Source organism: Glarea lozoyensis, assembly GCF_000409485.1.
Source record: "Glarea lozoyensis ATCC 20868 chromosome Unknown GLAREA7, whole genome shotgun sequence".
NCBI lineage: Eukaryota > Fungi > Ascomycota > Leotiomycetes > Helotiales > Helotiaceae > Glarea > Glarea lozoyensis.
In genome coordinates, this window is record NW_007361002.1 from 1,228,281 (window position 1) to 1,245,540 (window position 17,260).

Sequence of the window (17,260 nt, forward strand, 5' to 3'; positions counted from 1 at the left end):
CATCAACTAATGTAAATGTACTAACTCTTAGAAAAGACTCGAGATGAACAATATGGCAACACACTTGAGCATTTAAGCAACACTGTAACAAGAATTAGGATTTCACAGTATACTGCGTCACGCAGATAAGCTGTACCGCTGTGAGATAATGTTCAATTTAGTCGACAACTCATTTGAAGGATCTACTCCACAGGAAATGTCGAGATAGAAGCGTAAACAATAGTCGCATATTTATCAGACTCCAACTTAACACGTGCGTTGTCTTTGAAGCCTCCTCGTGATATGCAAGAATCAATGTGAAAGCAAAATCCAGCACCCCCGTAAGAGGTCACTGGTAAGAAATCTTATGTTTCCGTAACACCATATAAACAAGTTCCTAAGAACCAACCTGGACCCATCCAAACGCCAGTACCAACCATGATCGCTTTCCCAGAACCACTTTCGCAAACCCTTCAACTCTGCAACGCCTTCAACCTATCCCTCATCTGCTCCAGATTAGCCGCCTCCTCGTCCTCATCCTCCGCCACAGGTTCCGTCTGCACCGGCGTAGGCAAATTCGGTGTCGCTCCAACCTTCGCCATCTTATCCTGCAGAATCTCTCCTAGCACCTTATCAACCTCACTCTCGGCCTCCTCCTCCTCATCCTCCTCCATCTGATCCGGCAAGCTATCCCCCACCATCTCCTCGATAATCCCCGCCTTAACCAGCTCCTGACTCAACTCCCGCATCGTCCCCATCAACTCCGGTAACCGCACCAGACTATTAACATCCTTCATGATCCCCACGCTGGCCCGGATACTGCCCTCAATCTTGCGCACCGCAAACGCCTCGGTGACTTGCATGCTCACGCTATTCAGCTGCGCTTTGCTCGTCACTAAGCGCGTTGATTGTTTTCGGATGCGCACGAGTTCGCGGGCGAAGATGCGTGTTTCTTTGGCGGCTTGCGCTGCTTGCGAGGGGTTACGTTGGCCGCGCTTGGAGGCTTGGATGATGGATTGTTTGGCTTTGTTTTCGACGACTTTGAGGGATGCGATGTCGCGATCGAGTTTGCGCGTGTTTGCTCGGATTAGTTGATTGCATTTCCGTACCTGGGGGTGGGTTAGAGGTTGGGTTGTCTTGTGGTGGTGGGGTTGCTCACTTGGGCTTGGGGATCTGGTTTGAAAAAGACGGCTTTGATGGATTCCATTTTGAAGACTGTTGGCTGTTCGCCTGAGCCGAGAATAATTGGTGTAGCAGATTAAGTTGCTGGAGACCGCGGTTGGGTCAAGATGTGACCGTGGTTGTGAATATGTCTACTGGATGTAACTATTCCCGGCCTGGATCGAGGTTCACGGCGTATCTACGGCTAGTGACGTGACCCTCCCCAGGCTACCATTTTGGGCAGAGGGACTGGCAGAAAAGGCTGGCGGTGGCTGGAATAGGGCTGCACGGCACTACGAAAGTGACGAAAGTACAACCAGAATTTAAATTGACATTGCGCCTCGTCTTTTGCTTAGGACTCGTCTTTGACAGTTAGATTAAAGTCTTCCATATATAATTCAAAATAATGAACCTATTCATAACTGCAATCCCCTCACTCTAGCCTTGTTGCCTTGAAAACTAACCAGCTGAAGATGCAGGGTTGCGATCTGCCCGCCATTTCGCTTTCCATGACATTCGATGGAAGGTGGCTCGCCTGCAGCCTCGTCTTGCCTGCAAGTGCGCGCTTCTTTTCAAGTCTGTAGCAAGCAACGTTGATCTCCAACAAATAAATTCTTCTTCCAATTCACCTTTGACTAATTGCAACTACAACAACACCAAATCTCTTTATAATATACCGACCTTTTCTTGTTGAATTGCTCTCGTCCCACACACGACTTTCCTAACAATGGCTTTGGTTCCAGAAGGTAAGCTTTGATCACCCTGCATGAAGAGTGTCTGTCTCCTAGATCGATATACGGGCTGGATTGCGAAACAGGATGGAAAAAGAAGCAAATCCAGAAACCAGACAACACGACCTCTCCGGCAGGACCAGGAAACCCCTCTCAAACCTAGCTAACACCCCTCCTCACAGTCCTCTGGGCACAGCGCTCCTCCGCAACCGACCCCGAGAAGAACTATCTCTACGTAACCATCACCGTACCCGATGTGCAAGCCGCGAACCTCAAGCTGGACGTCAAGCCCACATCCGTAAAGTTCGCCGGGCACTCTGACTCCCTAAAGAAAGACTACGCCCTCGAGCTCGAGCTCTACTCGGAGATCGACGAGGGGCACACAAAGGTGAACCACACGGCCAAGAACGTGCAGCTGGTCCTGAGAAAGAAGGAGCTGAAAGAGGAGTTCTGGCCACGTCTGTTGAAGGAGGCGAAGAAAGTGCACTTTTTGAAGACGGATTTCGATAAGTGGGTTGATGAGGATGAGCAGGAAGACGCTCCTGAGGATGATCTAGGTGAGTTTTCTACGACTTCCCGGCGCGCGAGGTGTGGGGTGGAATGAAGCAAAGCTAACAGATCAGCTGCAGGAGGTATGGGTGGAATGGGTGGTATGCCAGGAATGGGTGATATGAGCTCCATGATGGGCGGCGCCGGTGGTGATTTTGGTGGAATTGATTTCTCTAAGCTTGGCGGAGCAGGAATGGGTGGTGAGGAGGGCGAGGAAGAGGGAGAGGATGAGGATGACGAGGATATGCCAGAGCTTGAGGAAGACGACGAAGCAGCTTCTTCAAGCAAACCTACCTCCAAGATTGAGGAGGTCAACTGAGATGTACGGTTCGGGCTTCTTTGGCAGCAATACTTCCAACGTATCGTGTCAACCTTGATTCATCGGATTCATCACTTGCCAATTGGCGGTCAACCACGACATCAGTTCTGTGGGGGTTGGTATGATACACCATAGGTTCTAGGTAAATCAACATTAAAAGCAATTGATACATAGGTTGTGCGGACGTTCAAGCCACATTATTTATCCCTGCATGTGCATTACTGTATCAAACTCTCGAATAATCATTCCCATTTCCTACCATGACACGACATGTCTATCTACAAACGTAAAATCTCAATTTCCATTCAAATCCCAGAAACAATAAAGGGGGTATCATCATATCCCAAACCCGCAGAAAATGCACACGACAAGTAACCCGCTTAATCCTCGTCGCCGTATTCCATCTAATATAAGTTTCCCCTCCTACCCTAACTGTAATGCGGTCTCTTCTTCTATTGGCATCGGCGTTCTCACTGTCAATTCCCCAAAGTCATCAGTCCCTAATTCAAGCTGAGTCTTCTTGGTTTCATTTCGAGATGGGCTACTCCTCCTGGAGTTGACTTTGACCGTCCTAGACGGAGATCCGTTGGCTTTTGCACGGCGTTCGGCTTTTCGAATGGCATTCCGAGCTTCTCGTTGACGGATCAAATCTTTCTCTGCTTCGATTGCCTTGGCTCTTCTGCTTTCCACTTCCTCTCTTTTGACGACCTTCCGCAATCCCTCAGATGCATGGATGAGACCATCTATACTGATAGCATGATTCGTCATCTGATGGTTGATATATGTGTAGATGCTCGCCGGCGAAGAGCATTGAAGTAGTTGCTGTTCGTTAAGCTTGAGCAATGCGAGAGCCACTTGGAATAGAAATGTGCTGCCATCGTTCGTGCAGAACACAACATCCCAGACCCTGAACAGGGCTTCCGCAGACAGACAATCGGTAAAGACACTCAAAAACCATTGAAATGTCAAAGCTTCAAGCTCAATACTCAGATCATCGAGATGAGCGGAGAGTTTCGGAAGAATCTCTGTAACATATTGGCGGAGCACCTGCTGATCTGCTCTGGACGCTAAGAGGCTATGGTCATAATATCCCTGTGGTAGAGTATTTTCAATGATGCTTGTGAGCACCCAGAAAGCATCTTCAGCCGTCGGCATGATGAGGAGTAAACAAGCCGTGATCAAATTCATGCCCTGGCAATACCCTACTTCAGCGTTCCGTCTAGAATAAGCAACTAGAACCTCATTGAGCTTCGTGACCCCTTGTCCTTTTCGAAAGAAGATATTGTCCGTGAGGGTTCGATTGATATCCATCTGAATTTGAGCGACGATTGCGGGATCATCGTCAGCTTCTTGACGAGCGACGAGGTCGTCGTAATAACCCGGAACTCGCATCGCTGCAGCTCCAGAGCACTCAGCCCAGATCTTAGCACGATATGCGACTGGAATTCCACCTAACACAAGTGATTTAAACTCGTTCCATTTTGCACGTCCAACTTTTCCTTTGTTTCCCAAGCCAGCTACTCCAACGACTTCCCCATCCATGAGGGAGGCTTCTGGCATCACAGCTACTGAACGGGAGCTTTTGTCCGTGGTAGCTGCAAAAGCTGCTGCGGCTGCTTCACCATCCCTCTTGCGCTCTGCTCTGACCTTCCGCAAGAAATCATTCCACTTTATCGTCTTGTCCCGCTGCAGGGAATCATGCACTTCATCGAGTTGTTGCAAAAGTAGCTTGACAGGTTCGACGTCGTCGGCATTGAGTTCTGCCTCAACCACGGTGGATGTATCCGGTTTGGAAATTGTCGCATTTTCACTAATAACGGCTGTTGTTGGAGTTGCAGCTGCCGTGCTTGCTGAAGGTAGGAAACCACGCTCATCGGTAACTATACCTGGTGATTTTGGGCCCTCATTACCTTCCATTACCTCAAAAACAGGCTGCGAACGTAATGGAGTATGCGAGAGCAACTCGGTAGGAAACGTGGCAATCTTTAGATAGTCTTGCCAACGTTTTGCAGGTTTGCCATCTTCGACTCCCTCGTCTATAGATGTAGGGGTATCAGGCCTTTCATCAGATCCGTTAAGGTCGTCATCAGCAATCCCTGCTGATATTCCACTTCTTGCGCTATTCAACATTTCCACACGACTGCCTCTTTTCCCATTTCGCACCTTTTCAGCTGCTTCCTTTTGTCGTTTTTTCCGGCGCTGATCGTAGATAAAGCCGAAACGATCAGTCAAGAATTCCTGGTTGTAAGGATTTCTATGAGTTTGAGTAAGTGTAGGCGGTTGTGCTTCAGGAGGTAGGATTTGATCCATTTCTACAGGGCCATAATTCTCCACGCCTGACAATGTGCTTTGAGGGCTTGCGCCCATCGTGTCCCATCTATCTTGATTAACCCTAGGGGCACCATTTTGATTAGATCCTGCCAGCGACCGCCGGCCAGTTGGAATTGCTTTAGATGGCTGTTTAACCGCAGCTCTTGCTGACATAGTCGTCCTGGTACTGGCTGAAGATGGCGCCCTCATAGAACCTGACACTCCAGTACTGTTTGCTCTGCCTCGCCCATCAGACTCTTCTTGATTTCTAGAAAGGGTAGCACTCCCTGCGACAAGTTTTAACGCCAAAGTCGCTAACCCGGAAGAAGGTTTTCGGTCGCGAGTGACAGTGCTGGCATTGATGCTAGAAGAGCGGCTCGGGCTGCGTAATGATTCCGGAGCTTCGAAGAGACCATTCTGTAAAACCGTACGGCGTCCGTTCGTTGCGACGTTTCCTGTATTTGACGGAGCCGTGCCATTAATACCATCGCCTACAACGCTACTTGATCGGCTGCCCTTCCTGCTCGTCCCTCCCCATATGAAATCCTTCCAACCCCTCTGAGTATTCAGAGGTTTCTCCTCAAGTGCTTTCAGAGAATCTCTTGCCCGGATTGTTGCATCGCTGTCTGGAACAGCTCGCTCTCCGACCGCAACCTGCTGATTCATAGCGTCACTCATCAAGTCCTCCAATCTCCCTTCCTCAGGTACCAAAGAATCAAGACTTCCATGACTGGCAACTCGCTTTTCCGCTTCCACAGCTCTTAATCGAGTCTCAAGATCCAAATTCGACAGACCACATTCCACTATTATTTTCCTTAGAGCACGCTCTCGGTTCTCTGCCTTTCGTCGTATTGCCGCTATTTGAGCATCGCGCTGAGCCAGATCCTCAGCTATCTGCCGGACAAGTGCCACTGCGCCTTTCCTCGCAATCAACCTCTCGATATGTTCATCGTTGGCGAGATGAATTGCACCAGGTACATGTCTTGTGGTGAGAGGCGCATCGTCAAACAGAGCCGTTCGCTCTACGCTGGACGCCGTCAGACTGTCGACAATAGATGGTGCAGATTCGGAGGCTTTTCGTGGGGTACTGGTAATATCGCCGGTAGATTGTAATGAAAAACCTGGTGGTCGATCATCCCTTGGGGATTCTGGCGAGAATGAGGGGAATGAAGTTAGGGACTTGTCTGAAATGGATGACGCAGAGCTGGATATGTACGAAGCATATTTCCTGGGCCGTACACGTATGGTCTGCGATCGTGAACTTTTCGCGGAAGCGGTGGAGTGGTGGGAGCTCGACCTCTGGAGTGAGGGAGAACCAACATCAAGTTCCATTGCCAGGAAACATGTATCTGTCGTTTCCCAATGATCTAAATTCCAATCCTCTGATAACCTCCGCACCGATGAGGAAAAGGCATCCGAATGGCATGAAACAAATGATGCTTCTGTAAAGGCTCTTTGGCCAACTTTCGAATGGTTTGTGGACGCGAAAGGGTTGTACTTGTCTTGTGGGTGGGGATAGGGTTGGGAGTTGTGAGAAACAAATGCCATCTTCGTCATAAGCTCGCCTCGCCTAGACCATCCTGCTACCAGGATCTGAGACAACGAGAGAGAATACCTAGGTACCCAAAGAAAAACAAAGCTACACAGCGACAATTTAATCCAAAGTTGTTCTTTCACTACGGAATATTTGAGGATTGCCATATATGAATCACGATTTCTGGCGTAATTCACCATGCTAGTGAGAGAATTTCAAGCACGCAAATCCCGCATACAATGATTGCACGCGCACGATTCTCAAATACTGCGATTTGATAAAGCTACGTGCTGCGACTAGTAACAGGATCTAGATCCAAAACTAGAGCGCATAGTTATGGCATTACGCAAGCAAATACTTCTTTCCAACATGAACCCAAGGCTATTGATTGCAGCTGGCCACGATATACCATATACCAAGCGAACGGCGGTTTTTTAGAGCCAGTTTTCAGGTTTACTAGTACAGTACCTTATTTTGAAGGTTAGTTGTGTGTACTTTCCAGTTGAGGATGCCTACTTCCAACTATAAAACTCGACGGCTTCTGCAGATTACTTCTCTTCACCGAAGATGGCGATAAACCTGGGACTGTTCGAATCAATAGGCAGCATTTCGTTACTTACATCTAGGCAGATGTATGGCAATAAGTAGCAGATACCTGAACCTAAGTGGGATGGATGCAAGTGCAAGACTTGTACGTGTAGGCCGGGCATGATTGGCTTGCTATGCCGCGGTACAAATCTTCCCCAGATCAAGCTCGGGAACTCCCCCGCAATATTAAGCTTACATGTCAATCGACAACAAACGTTGAACAACCTTGGAAGACCACTCTTGATTTCCTTGTTTTGATTCTCGAAGGTCTTGCTTGAACCCTTTTTATTTCTTTCAGACTATTTCTTAAAACAAGAACCATGACAGCCGTGGCGAAGAGAAGATTGGAAGCACTGAGCGAGCAGCTAGTAGCTCCTGTTCCTGATCAAGGAAACTTCGAAAATATCCCCAAGCTCAAGAAGATAGCGCCCGATTCTAACGGTCCTCGAGTTCAGGGAAAGGTAGTCATCATAACGGGTGGGTTTATCCAAACACTCTCGCCATGCAATGCAATGCTAATATGTCCTACAGGAACCAACTCCCCTCTAGGTATTGGTCGAGCATCTGCACACCAGTTTGCTCAGAATGGTGCAAGAGCTGTGTATATTTGCGACTTCAACAATGACAACCTCGAGACACATAAGCGCGAACTTGCATCATTATATCCCAACGTCGAAGTACATACACGAAAATTCGATGCGGCAAACGAGGAGTCGGTGAAGGCTGTGGTAGTTGACGCGATCAAGGCCTATGGCAGACTTGATATATTCTTCGCCAATGCAGGCATTGTTGGGCAGCACAAACTATTTGCGGACATATCTGCTGAGGAGTTCCTCTCCACTCTGAACACCAATGTCGTTAGGTAGAGCTTCACTCCAGACCAGAAGATGGCAACTGACCGCGATAAAGTGTTCAATTAGCGGCCAAATATGCTGCACCAGCGATGCGAAAAACCTCTTCCGAAAAGAAGTATCCTTCTGGAAGTATTATATGTACCGCCTCGGTAGCGGGTCTTCGATCAAACGCTGGCTCTACGGATTACTCTGCTTCAAAAGCAGCTGTGATATCGATTGCTCAGACGGTATCATACCAACTTGCCGGCAGTGGCATTCGAATCAACGCTATATGTCCTGGTGTGATCGAAACAGGAATGACGGCTATGATGTATGAAGCAGCAAGAGCTAGAGGAACAGAGAAGAAAATAGGCCAGCTCAACCCTCTGAATCGAGGGGCGCACGCAGATGAGGTCGCAAGAGTGGCCTTGTTCTTGGGAAGTGAGGAAAGCAGTTATGTCAACGGTCAAGCATGGGCAGTTGACGGAGGGCTCAGTGCCGGACACCCCTTCGTTCCTGGCAAGCTTGGCTAGCGTTTGAATATCATCATTGTCGATTTCCACCCCTATTTCCATAACCCTTCAAATTGAGCCTGCAGAACTGTCCTTCCGCCGGTTAGGTGCTGCGATTTACCCGTCGAGTCTTGAACATCTCGATCACTTCGCCAGTGCTGGTGACTGGTTTTACGGAACCTATTCTTCTTCTGTTAATCATACCTTCTGTCGTCAGACAAGTGACTGTCCTCTTTGAAAATGCAGGCTTATGGCTAGGTCTTCGACGAGAGTTCCCAAAAGAAACCACGCGCATCATCCTGATAGACCACTCTCTGCTCATTGATCTTTCATGCCAAGCACTAACCTTATGAGGTTGGTGACTTCGTAACAGGTTATGCAACTCCTGCATCTCGCCAACTTACATTTTACTGTCATCTGCTCTTCACAATTATCTCTGGAAGTTTTTTGAATAGGTGTGGTCAGACTGTCAGCAGAAGGTAGCGTCAAGACAAGGCTCGACGCTTGGATGTTCCCGAGCCTCCAGCATGCATTCGAAGTCAAAACATCCAACTTTTGCCCTCTCCCACAAAGTGCATGTTGAAATGTTTCAAAACATTTTTGTTTCAACATATGCGCTTCCTACGGTAGCGAGAATCCGGCGCCATGATTCGGCAATCAACCTTGAACGTACGAGTTGGACGAATACTGGTGATGACAAGCTGTGTATTTCTCGCGGGTGAGAGCATGTTCCGTACGTCACAGAAAGCCAAATAGCCATGACATCGTTCGATGTAGAACGGAGTGATTGTGTTCCACCAGCTCCATCTTGACTTTGACGATTTGAAAGTGAACTCGAAGGGATATACACAACCGCAGCAAGCATTCCCCGCCCTAAAAGTATCCGTCCAACCGTCCCACGCGGATCTCGGTAACAATTTTGCCTTATTGGTTTCTGGTACCTGAGATCAGGGTCGTACGGCATGGCCATGGTTACGAGCCCGTTGGTGAGCGCTACACGCAACACCCCGTTTCTTACATGTGTGCAGAGTCGTAGGCATGCGTGCAGTGAGCAACCGAACCACAAGTGACAAGAATTGGCGGCCGTAGCGCGCTCGACAAATTAAGGGGAGCCCTCGTGGAGGCGGAGCCGTACTGTCGAGTGACTTGTTACTCGAGGAGGATTCTCAATATAGCAGCACTTCTTACACCAACATATGTGCGATTATTGTCTTTTGTTTGAGAATAAACATGTTCGCATGTAAGGATCAAAGCCAAGCATCTGTTCCTGGCCGGGTACGGAGGTACTGCATGGGTTGTCGACACCAATGCAGAAGCTCTATTCCCGATTCATCCAAAGGCTGCATTTTACCGTTCCGGTGAATAGAGGAGTTTATCGGTATCACTGCACGCCCGGAAGATATGCAGGTCAAGATGCCGCTACTCTTCCCATCCAAGTGAAAATGGGCGCATCGATAATATTCACGGCTTGCCGTCATGTAACTGTGCCTTTCCAAGATGCTAATGTTGGATAAATAAAGTCTCGAGCTTCCCCGGGCTTCAACTTGTTCAACCCACACTCTCCCTCTTCAACAACATCGTCGTGTGTGTTCTGCAATCGTCAATTGTTTTCACTATGCAGTTCTTACTCCCTGTCACTCTTTCTCTTGCGGGAATTGCAATTGCAACTTCTTGTAACGCAGACAATTGTGCCCGAGCCGTTACTGGTACCGCCAAAGGAGCAGCTCAAGTCGCGAGTGCAAAGGCAGATTGTGCTGCTTTCCTGGCAACCACCGTCACGCCTTCAGCTACCACCGTCTTCATTACCACGACAATCACTCCAGCTCCAACTGTTATTGCGAAGCGCGCTGCTACCGTTCCAGTTTACGCCAGTGCCTGTTCGGGAACCGTCAGATATTCCAGCGCCTGTTCCTGCTTTGGTGTTGTACCAAGCACTTTCACAGCACCTACACCTGTAAGTAATCAATAGCCTCAATTCCACCCCCATTTTTCCACTTTCCACTTTTCCCAATTCCCAATTCCCAACTCCCAATTCAGAAACTAACACTCACCTTCTCCTTCCAGACCGTGACCAGCATCGTAACCGCCACCGCAACCCCACCAACCTGCCCAGGCTCGACCTGTGACGCGGGCATCGAGAATTGCCAAAACAACGAGAACTGTTACTGTTTCACGGGCGCTTCCACTTCTGGCTTCTGTGGTGCCAATGCTATTTGCGCCTCTCTCAAGCCGTGTGCGACCGACGTGGAGTGTGGAGGTAGCAGCATCTGTGCGATCGGTTCGTGCTGCGTTACCGACGAGAGCGTGCTGCCGGGTGTATGTCTGACTGCGACTTGTGACAATCCGTCGGCGAAGTTGAGATTTGCTGCGAGGGCTCGGAGAGCTGTGGGAGGGACGGCCGCTTACAGATGAATAGTGTAATGTTGGAAATGTCATTAATGTCTTGAAGGGTGTTGTGTGGTGGCATTCGAGATGTCGTTGATACAGTAAAGGACCTGGCTAGTGTGGTCGATAATTTGCACGTGGATGAGCGATGATTGATGATAATCAAAACGGATCGTTACCAATGTTCATACGAAAGACTTGGAATGGTAAAATTTCAGAGGATACCTTTGGTATTAATGTAATAGTTGGCTCCACGAAAGAATACAAGCTTTATATTTGATCAGAATCTTCGCATCTTGCTTGAGATGTTTGTACTGGCTGCCATGCCTGTTGAACACAGCACGTATCACATTACTGGACTATTAATTGGGATGAGTTTCACGTTTCTCAGACCTAGAGACCTAAAAGAATCCGCCAAGTTTTCGCCTCGAAACTACCTGCACAATTTCCAATTTACTTTCAGTGATCTATTGAGTTGTCTTTGCATCGCCCTCTTAGGAAAATAATAAATGATATCGTAAAACCCAACTTCAAAAGAGAAACAACCTCATCAACTCCTCACAATTCACATACAGAAAACGGTAAGAATCGAGTTTTAGATTTACATTTGTTGAAATTAATTACTTGTTACATAAGCACCTGTCACCAACGCAGTGGACAAGATAAGTGGTTTTGAGCTTTCGACAGGGTGAAATATACAGAGTAGGGAGGGAAATTTAGTGCTAATAAATCATCTAATCTCTCAGGATTTTAAGTTGGATTTTGAACTATGGAGTTGCTGAAAATAGTAGACGGAATAAGTATGTTATATCGGCTTGGTCACATAACATTCGTTGGGTAAAATTATACTTGTTTGTTGATTGTGAACTTGCTCCATTACTTTTGATTCAATCCTGAACGCGAGGACGACGCGGAGTCAGCAGTTCAGAACGAGTTCCAAAAACCGTCTAATGACAATCACCGGAATTCAGTTCAAGAGGTATTGTTTTGTTTAAAACTCTTATCCGTCATTGCACGGACGATGTTCCTACCAGTATGGACTGTACAATGGAGACGTCATCATTCAACAAATTCCGGATGCTGATGCTTTCGGTAATCGGATATAGTTGATATGTCACTATTCACTGACAAACCGACACAGCATAAACGCATAGAACCTCTTTGAAATCCTTTCTCATAGAGTGACCAAAACTGATAAAAGAGAACAAATTCATAATCAGCTCCCGGCGTCCCGTTCGCTATCCGTAACCATAACGCTATTCATACAAGATATCCTGCATCAAGCAGTGACTATTTTGTCCAACAACAGAATCAATCTACTGCTTAACACGTCCATCTACGGTACCATCCTCCTTCAATCCACCGTGCTCGGTTGGCTTGTAGTTGCCTCCAGAGGCATCAGAGCCGCCGGTGGAACCGCCAGTTGATCCTGAGCTAGCATTTCCAGTGCCAGAGGTTGCTCCTCCAGACTTTCCAGCCTCATGAGGGTCGACCTTTCCTTGAGCGAACTCTGTGATTGTATGTTAGGTCTTACTGTGGAAGGGAGATGTGTGAAGTCAAAACTTACGTCCAGTGCCGACACGCTTGTCTGGAGTTCCGTCCTCCTTCAGTCCACCGTGCTCTGTGTAAGATGTCAGTCTTGATCAAGTTCTAAAGAGAAAGATGAAGGGGAAATGTGAAACATACCAGTTGGCTTGTAGGTCTCTCCGGTAGATGACATGTTGATGATTTTTGATTGCAAACTTTGTTTGGTTTTTGGGTATTGGGTGGTTGGTATGAAGTTGTGATGTTTGATGGATAGAAGAAAGTGATTGAGACCGGAATTGTTCAATCTTATATACCTTTCCTCCTCCATTTTTTCCAAGTGTTCGCTCACATCACCTCATACGGACAAAACGATCGATTCCATCACAGCTACCCCACAACCAATCGATCTACCAAGCCCTACCACTAACATCGACAAATCGGATTCCGGGCCTTTTCCTATGCGAAAGTTTCCATTCATGCAAATCTCCATGCGGAAGACATCCCCGAGCATGATCTCAATCCCATAGATCTCATTATGTGGGGTGCGGCAGCTCCTAGCTCATCCACTAACTCATGATGTCAACACATTCGCAGCTAAGTCCACTCAGGTACCATGACAACCACGCTGCTAGCGGCTCCTATCAGCCTCTGAAACATTTGACACATCGTGAAAACGCCAAAAAGCCATCACACGAGAACATGTGACTTCGTGTGAAGTCATTTAAGTGATCCACACTGCCATCATAGCGCGATCTCGATCGTTGGTTCATGCACTTCTTTGCCAAAAGCAAATATCAACCCCGCAATGATCAATATATTCCGCGCTCAGACAACGCGTCTCACGCGTTATGTCCAGGGATAAACTCTGGTCGAGGCCGTCGTTGATGCAATCTGCTCAAGTCATTGACGTAGGATAGCTTGAATTGCTGCTTGTCCAGCCGAACACGAATAAGAAATGTTGTCGATTCGTAGGCATAGTAACACAAACTCCAATTCCTTTTTTAGAATGAAGTCATATTGAAGTGGTCAGAGGAAGATCAGTTCTAGGCTCCAGACCAGCCAGGTCTCCTTGTTTGGAATAGGGAAGTTCTGCAGTTCAGAACAACTGCTTTCCCACAAGCTTTCAAACTCCAACAAAATCGATTGCTTCATCGAACGGGAGGATTTGTGTCATGTCTTGCCAGCGTCGACCAAACATAAAAGCCAGCAAGGTCACTCAATTGCAAAAGTCGGGATAAAAATCTGCTCATTTCCTGGTTTCCGTATGTAGGATACCTAATATATCTAACTGAAGGAGATAAGATGTCATCTTTCGTTAACTGGATCTTTTGTCTATAGTAAGTCAACTACTTAGAAGCAGGTGCCCGATGTTTGCCCTGCCTCTTGCGTTGCACTCGTTTTGCCTTTCGCTTCCATGGCTCCAATGTTTCGTTTTTGTATTGGTAGAAATTCACAAGAGATAGGAACGTCCAGTCGGTATTCTTGTATAATATTCGATATCTCATATCTTCGGTGTCAAATCCTGGGACACGATTTATCGCATCGAGGAAATTGAATAGTGGCACATCCCCATTTAAGAATGTTAACTTTTGTTGCTGACATCTATGAAACAGGCTTTCCCACTCCCTCAACCATTTCTTGACGTTGTCTTTGCCTTTCGGAGCAGCTGAAATACACAGCTTCTTCCATGCCGCGTGGTATTCTTGGTCTCTCGGAGCGCAATGCTCTTTGATCAATTTCATTATGTCGTATGCGGTATTTGCGCCGCTTTCAATGATAAGCTTCCTAATTTTGGGTGTTACGCTTCTCTTCATGGTTCGTTTGATGTTTCGCAGGGCAAGCTGTTTATTCCGTAACAAGGGATAATGATATGGAAAGACAGTTAAGTCGCGGTAAAGCTCTCCAGTCTTCTCCGTATCTAGGCCTTTGTACATTGGCATGAGAATGCCGAGTTTTGCTTCCTCGGCTGTGTCGTTGTAAGAGTATTATTCCTCTTCCACGCATAGTTGAAACAAATTTGGTAACGATAGTCCAGCAGCGGAGAGTTGAGTACGAAGAAGCTTTGACAGTTGTAAAGGTTCAAACTTGGGTAACTCTTCCGTAGGTGTGTCGGGGTCCATATACATCCAAAAAATGTAACGCGACCAGGTTACGGACGCGATTTGTCCTTCCCATTCATACCAACCGTCAATGCTTCTCGACTCGTCCAATGGGGTCATTTTGGGTTCTACCCATTTTAGAGTATCCATAAGCATAGCTGCCGAAGATTTCATGTTGTTGCGAGTACCAATAATGTATGATGGTTGTTGTGAAGAAGCAATCGTTGTGGCTTGTTAAATAAGAACGTCAAACGCTTCGACCCCCTTTGGTTGCCTCGGTTGCGTTACCGTCAGATGGCAAGCTTTAGGTAGGGGTATAACTACACCAATTGGAGATTCTATGCATAAATTCTGATGCAAAGACACATGTATTAGCCATGTAAAAAATAAGCTGCAGATTTTTCATATAGGAATTTATGTTGCAATACGATGCCCGTGATGCATAATACCTACAGTACTTTGATCAGGGAAATAATCTGAACCCAACACAAAAATAGGTTATCACTCTTCCATATGAGCCCTTAGAAGGTGCTAGGCTGGTTTGGAAATTACTATGCGCTTTCTATTTTTATACGCAACGTGCTGGTGCCATGCGTCCTTTGTCGTCGACTTCATTGTATACATATGCAGGAAAAGGCCACCAAACCTCGAGTCGGTGCCTTCACCACATACTTCTCAAATACGGTTTATATGAAGACCAGGTTTTACACTGCACTAACGTTTGTTTTAAACAGAATGGGGGTAAAATACTTAAACTTACAATGCAATCGTAGGCTGATCATTAAAACTTGTTCTCGGGAAATATTCTATCATTACATTTATTTCATCATTCATGCCATATATCCGTGTCCAACTGCATTTTCATACTCCTCCCATTCCGTATCCGCAATGATCTCTATTCGAACGCCAACGCAAAAACCCCATCTATGTTGCATAAAAATATATATACCCGTAACATCATAACCATAACCCATTTAACGTCGATAACGGCCCTCATCGGAACTATAACTGTCTCTTCTCCTCCTCGTACCTCTGTCCCTACTCCCCCTACGGCTCCTTCCTCCCTCACTTCCAAACTTCTTCTCCCATTTCTCTTCCTTCTCTTCGGTCTTTGAATTCGCAGTTTCCCACTTGCTAACGCCCACATCGGCAATAATGCCTCCAGCAGCGGCACCAAGCAATGTGATAAGGTTGTTCGATGAGCCATTGCCCCTCTTGTTCGCCTCTTGCGCTTTATGCGCCGCCCAACCACCCACAAGAGCACCGACAGCCGCGCCAGTAAGACCCTTCTTACTCGAAGTAAACAGGTCATCGATCTCCCCCTTCACGCCATAACGATGTGCTTTATCCTTAACCTGATCTCTTACACCCGTATGGCTGGACCCGGATCGTCTCGCGAGCGCTAGATCATTTCCTCTGCTCGACGGGCCGTGGTAACTTGAACTCCTTCTCCGCTGAAGGTTCTTCGGTCTCACCGGCCTCCTGACTGGTCGATCTGAATCATATCCTGAGGAACTCGAACTCGAATCTCTCCTTCCCCTGCGCGAGCGGCGATCGTCGAAGTCCGGACGGTAGGACTCATACTGTCTCGGAGGTTCGTTGGAAGGGTAATATGGTGTATATTGTGGTCGGGGATGTGGTGGTACGTTGCTGTACACGGGTACATTCGCCATTTCTGCGCTGCCGTAGTTGGGAACCGGATTGTGATTATAATTCGGGTTCTGGTTGTAGTCTAAATAAGTACCTCCGGTGGCAACGTCTTGATTGGCCATTTTAGGCTTCTGATCCTTCGATGATTTTCTCTGTGCCTTGGCCTCGTAATATGCGTCCTCGGATGGGTCTTGTGTACTACTTCTAGTGGAATCGCGTTTGTGTCTACGATGTGGGATATATGCGTCTGAGTGAAGATATTTATCGGGAACCTTATGGAAGTTTTTGTCCACCACTTTATCAACTCCTTCCATGCCCAACTCGAGAAAATCGTCCATGACTGTACTTGGATTAATAAGGTTCTTCTTTTCGGATGGACCGGCAGGTGAAAAGCGCCAAGCCTTGTGACGATGACGTTTCTGAGCTTATTTCTAGTCGAATCCGAAGAGCTGATAGGTGATTGTCGTGTTCGCTTGGAATCCTGATGTGACGTTATGAAGAGACAATTGACTGCCGTCGGAAAAAGGCAAAGGTGTGTTACAAAGATAGTAATTCATCTTCGCAATTCTTCCAGGAGAAATATAGCGAGCTATCTCCTGGGCGATCAAGGAACTTAGTACTTGGCATCCGCCCGTCATTGTGCAGCTAGAAACGGGACGAACCGAGACAAGCAGAAATAAAGGTCACATGACTTGCCTCGGCGACGACCATCTTCGTCTTCTTTGAAGTAGTCAACGAGCGCTAAGAGTTGATTATTAATAAGTGACTACAGTACTAGACTCTGCGTTTAAGGTGTTCTGAATTATTTTATATTTTTTACCTTCATTCTATATATTCTATAGTTAAATTATAAATAGCCTACTAACTAATTACTAGGCTTGACTTATAGTAGTAGTCAAAATACAATATCGATTCGATCGACTATACAGTCCACAGGCTCCCTACTTTTCTAACTAATTAGTACCTTCTTACTTGTTATTCTAGATATGTTAAGCTAGAAGCCTCTCTTACTATTTTAGGATAACGACGTAAAATGTCACTTTACTAATACTCGTATTCTATAAAAAGGTGTGTATTTTACTA

At 46.9% G+C, this 17,260-nt stretch overlaps 8 protein-coding genes across 8 annotated transcripts; 3 read left to right on the forward strand and 5 right to left on the reverse strand.

The window, feature by feature from the left end:
* Positions 1 to 452: 452 nt before the first annotated feature.
* On the reverse strand, positions 453 to 1,186 carry GLAREA_01594 (uncharacterized protein; the record flags this gene model as incomplete). Its single annotated transcript, XM_008088810.1, has 2 exons — positions 453 to 1,088; positions 1,139 to 1,186. 2 exons carry the CDS (start codon positions 1,184 to 1,186, stop codon positions 453 to 455), a joined length of 684 nt encoding a protein of 227 aa, XP_008087001.1.
* A 681-nt stretch (positions 1,187 to 1,867) lies between these two features.
* Positions 1,868 to 2,739, forward strand: GLAREA_01595 (HSP20-like chaperone; the record flags this gene model as incomplete). The annotated part of the gene is made up of 3 exons (XM_008088811.1): positions 1,868 to 1,886; positions 2,054 to 2,428; positions 2,495 to 2,739. The coding sequence occupies 3 exons, from the start codon at positions 1,868 to 1,870 to the stop codon at positions 2,737 to 2,739; spliced, it is 639 nt and encodes a 212-aa protein (XP_008087002.1).
* A 423-nt stretch (positions 2,740 to 3,162) lies between these two features.
* On the reverse strand, positions 3,163 to 6,597 carry GLAREA_01596 (Ypt/Rab-GAP of gyp1p; the record flags this gene model as incomplete). Its single annotated transcript, XM_008088812.1, has 1 exon — positions 3,163 to 6,597. One exon carries the CDS (start codon positions 6,595 to 6,597, stop codon positions 3,163 to 3,165), a length of 3,435 nt encoding a protein of 1,144 aa, XP_008087003.1.
* An 894-nt stretch (positions 6,598 to 7,491) lies between these two features.
* GLAREA_01597 (NAD(P)-binding Rossmann-fold containing protein) lies at positions 7,492 to 8,537 on the forward strand (the record flags this gene model as incomplete). Its single annotated transcript, XM_008088813.1, has 3 exons — positions 7,492 to 7,648; positions 7,703 to 8,033; positions 8,081 to 8,537. The coding sequence occupies 3 exons, from the start codon at positions 7,492 to 7,494 to the stop codon at positions 8,535 to 8,537; spliced, it is 945 nt and encodes a 314-aa protein (XP_008087004.1).
* A 1,594-nt stretch (positions 8,538 to 10,131) lies between these two features.
* Positions 10,132 to 10,928, forward strand: GLAREA_01598 (uncharacterized protein; the record flags this gene model as incomplete). Its single annotated transcript, XM_008088814.1, has 2 exons — positions 10,132 to 10,470; positions 10,581 to 10,928. 2 exons carry the CDS (start codon positions 10,132 to 10,134, stop codon positions 10,926 to 10,928), a joined length of 687 nt encoding a protein of 228 aa, XP_008087005.1.
* A 1,289-nt stretch (positions 10,929 to 12,217) lies between these two features.
* GLAREA_01599 (uncharacterized protein) lies at positions 12,218 to 12,621 on the reverse strand (the record flags this gene model as incomplete). Its single annotated transcript, XM_008088815.1, has 3 exons — positions 12,218 to 12,411; positions 12,469 to 12,522; positions 12,588 to 12,621. 3 exons carry the CDS (start codon positions 12,619 to 12,621, stop codon positions 12,218 to 12,220), a joined length of 282 nt encoding a protein of 93 aa, XP_008087006.1.
* A 1,153-nt stretch (positions 12,622 to 13,774) lies between these two features.
* Positions 13,775 to 14,701, reverse strand: GLAREA_01600 (uncharacterized protein; the record flags this gene model as incomplete). The annotated part of the gene is made up of 2 exons (XM_008088816.1): positions 13,775 to 14,394; positions 14,614 to 14,701. The coding sequence occupies 2 exons, from the start codon at positions 14,699 to 14,701 to the stop codon at positions 13,775 to 13,777; spliced, it is 708 nt and encodes a 235-aa protein (XP_008087007.1).
* An 800-nt stretch (positions 14,702 to 15,501) lies between these two features.
* Positions 15,502 to 16,515, reverse strand: GLAREA_01601 (uncharacterized protein; the record flags this gene model as incomplete). Its single annotated transcript, XM_008088817.1, has 1 exon — positions 15,502 to 16,515. The coding sequence occupies one exon, from the start codon at positions 16,513 to 16,515 to the stop codon at positions 15,502 to 15,504; it is 1,014 nt and encodes a 337-aa protein (XP_008087008.1).
* Positions 16,516 to 17,260: the final 745 nt, after the last annotated feature.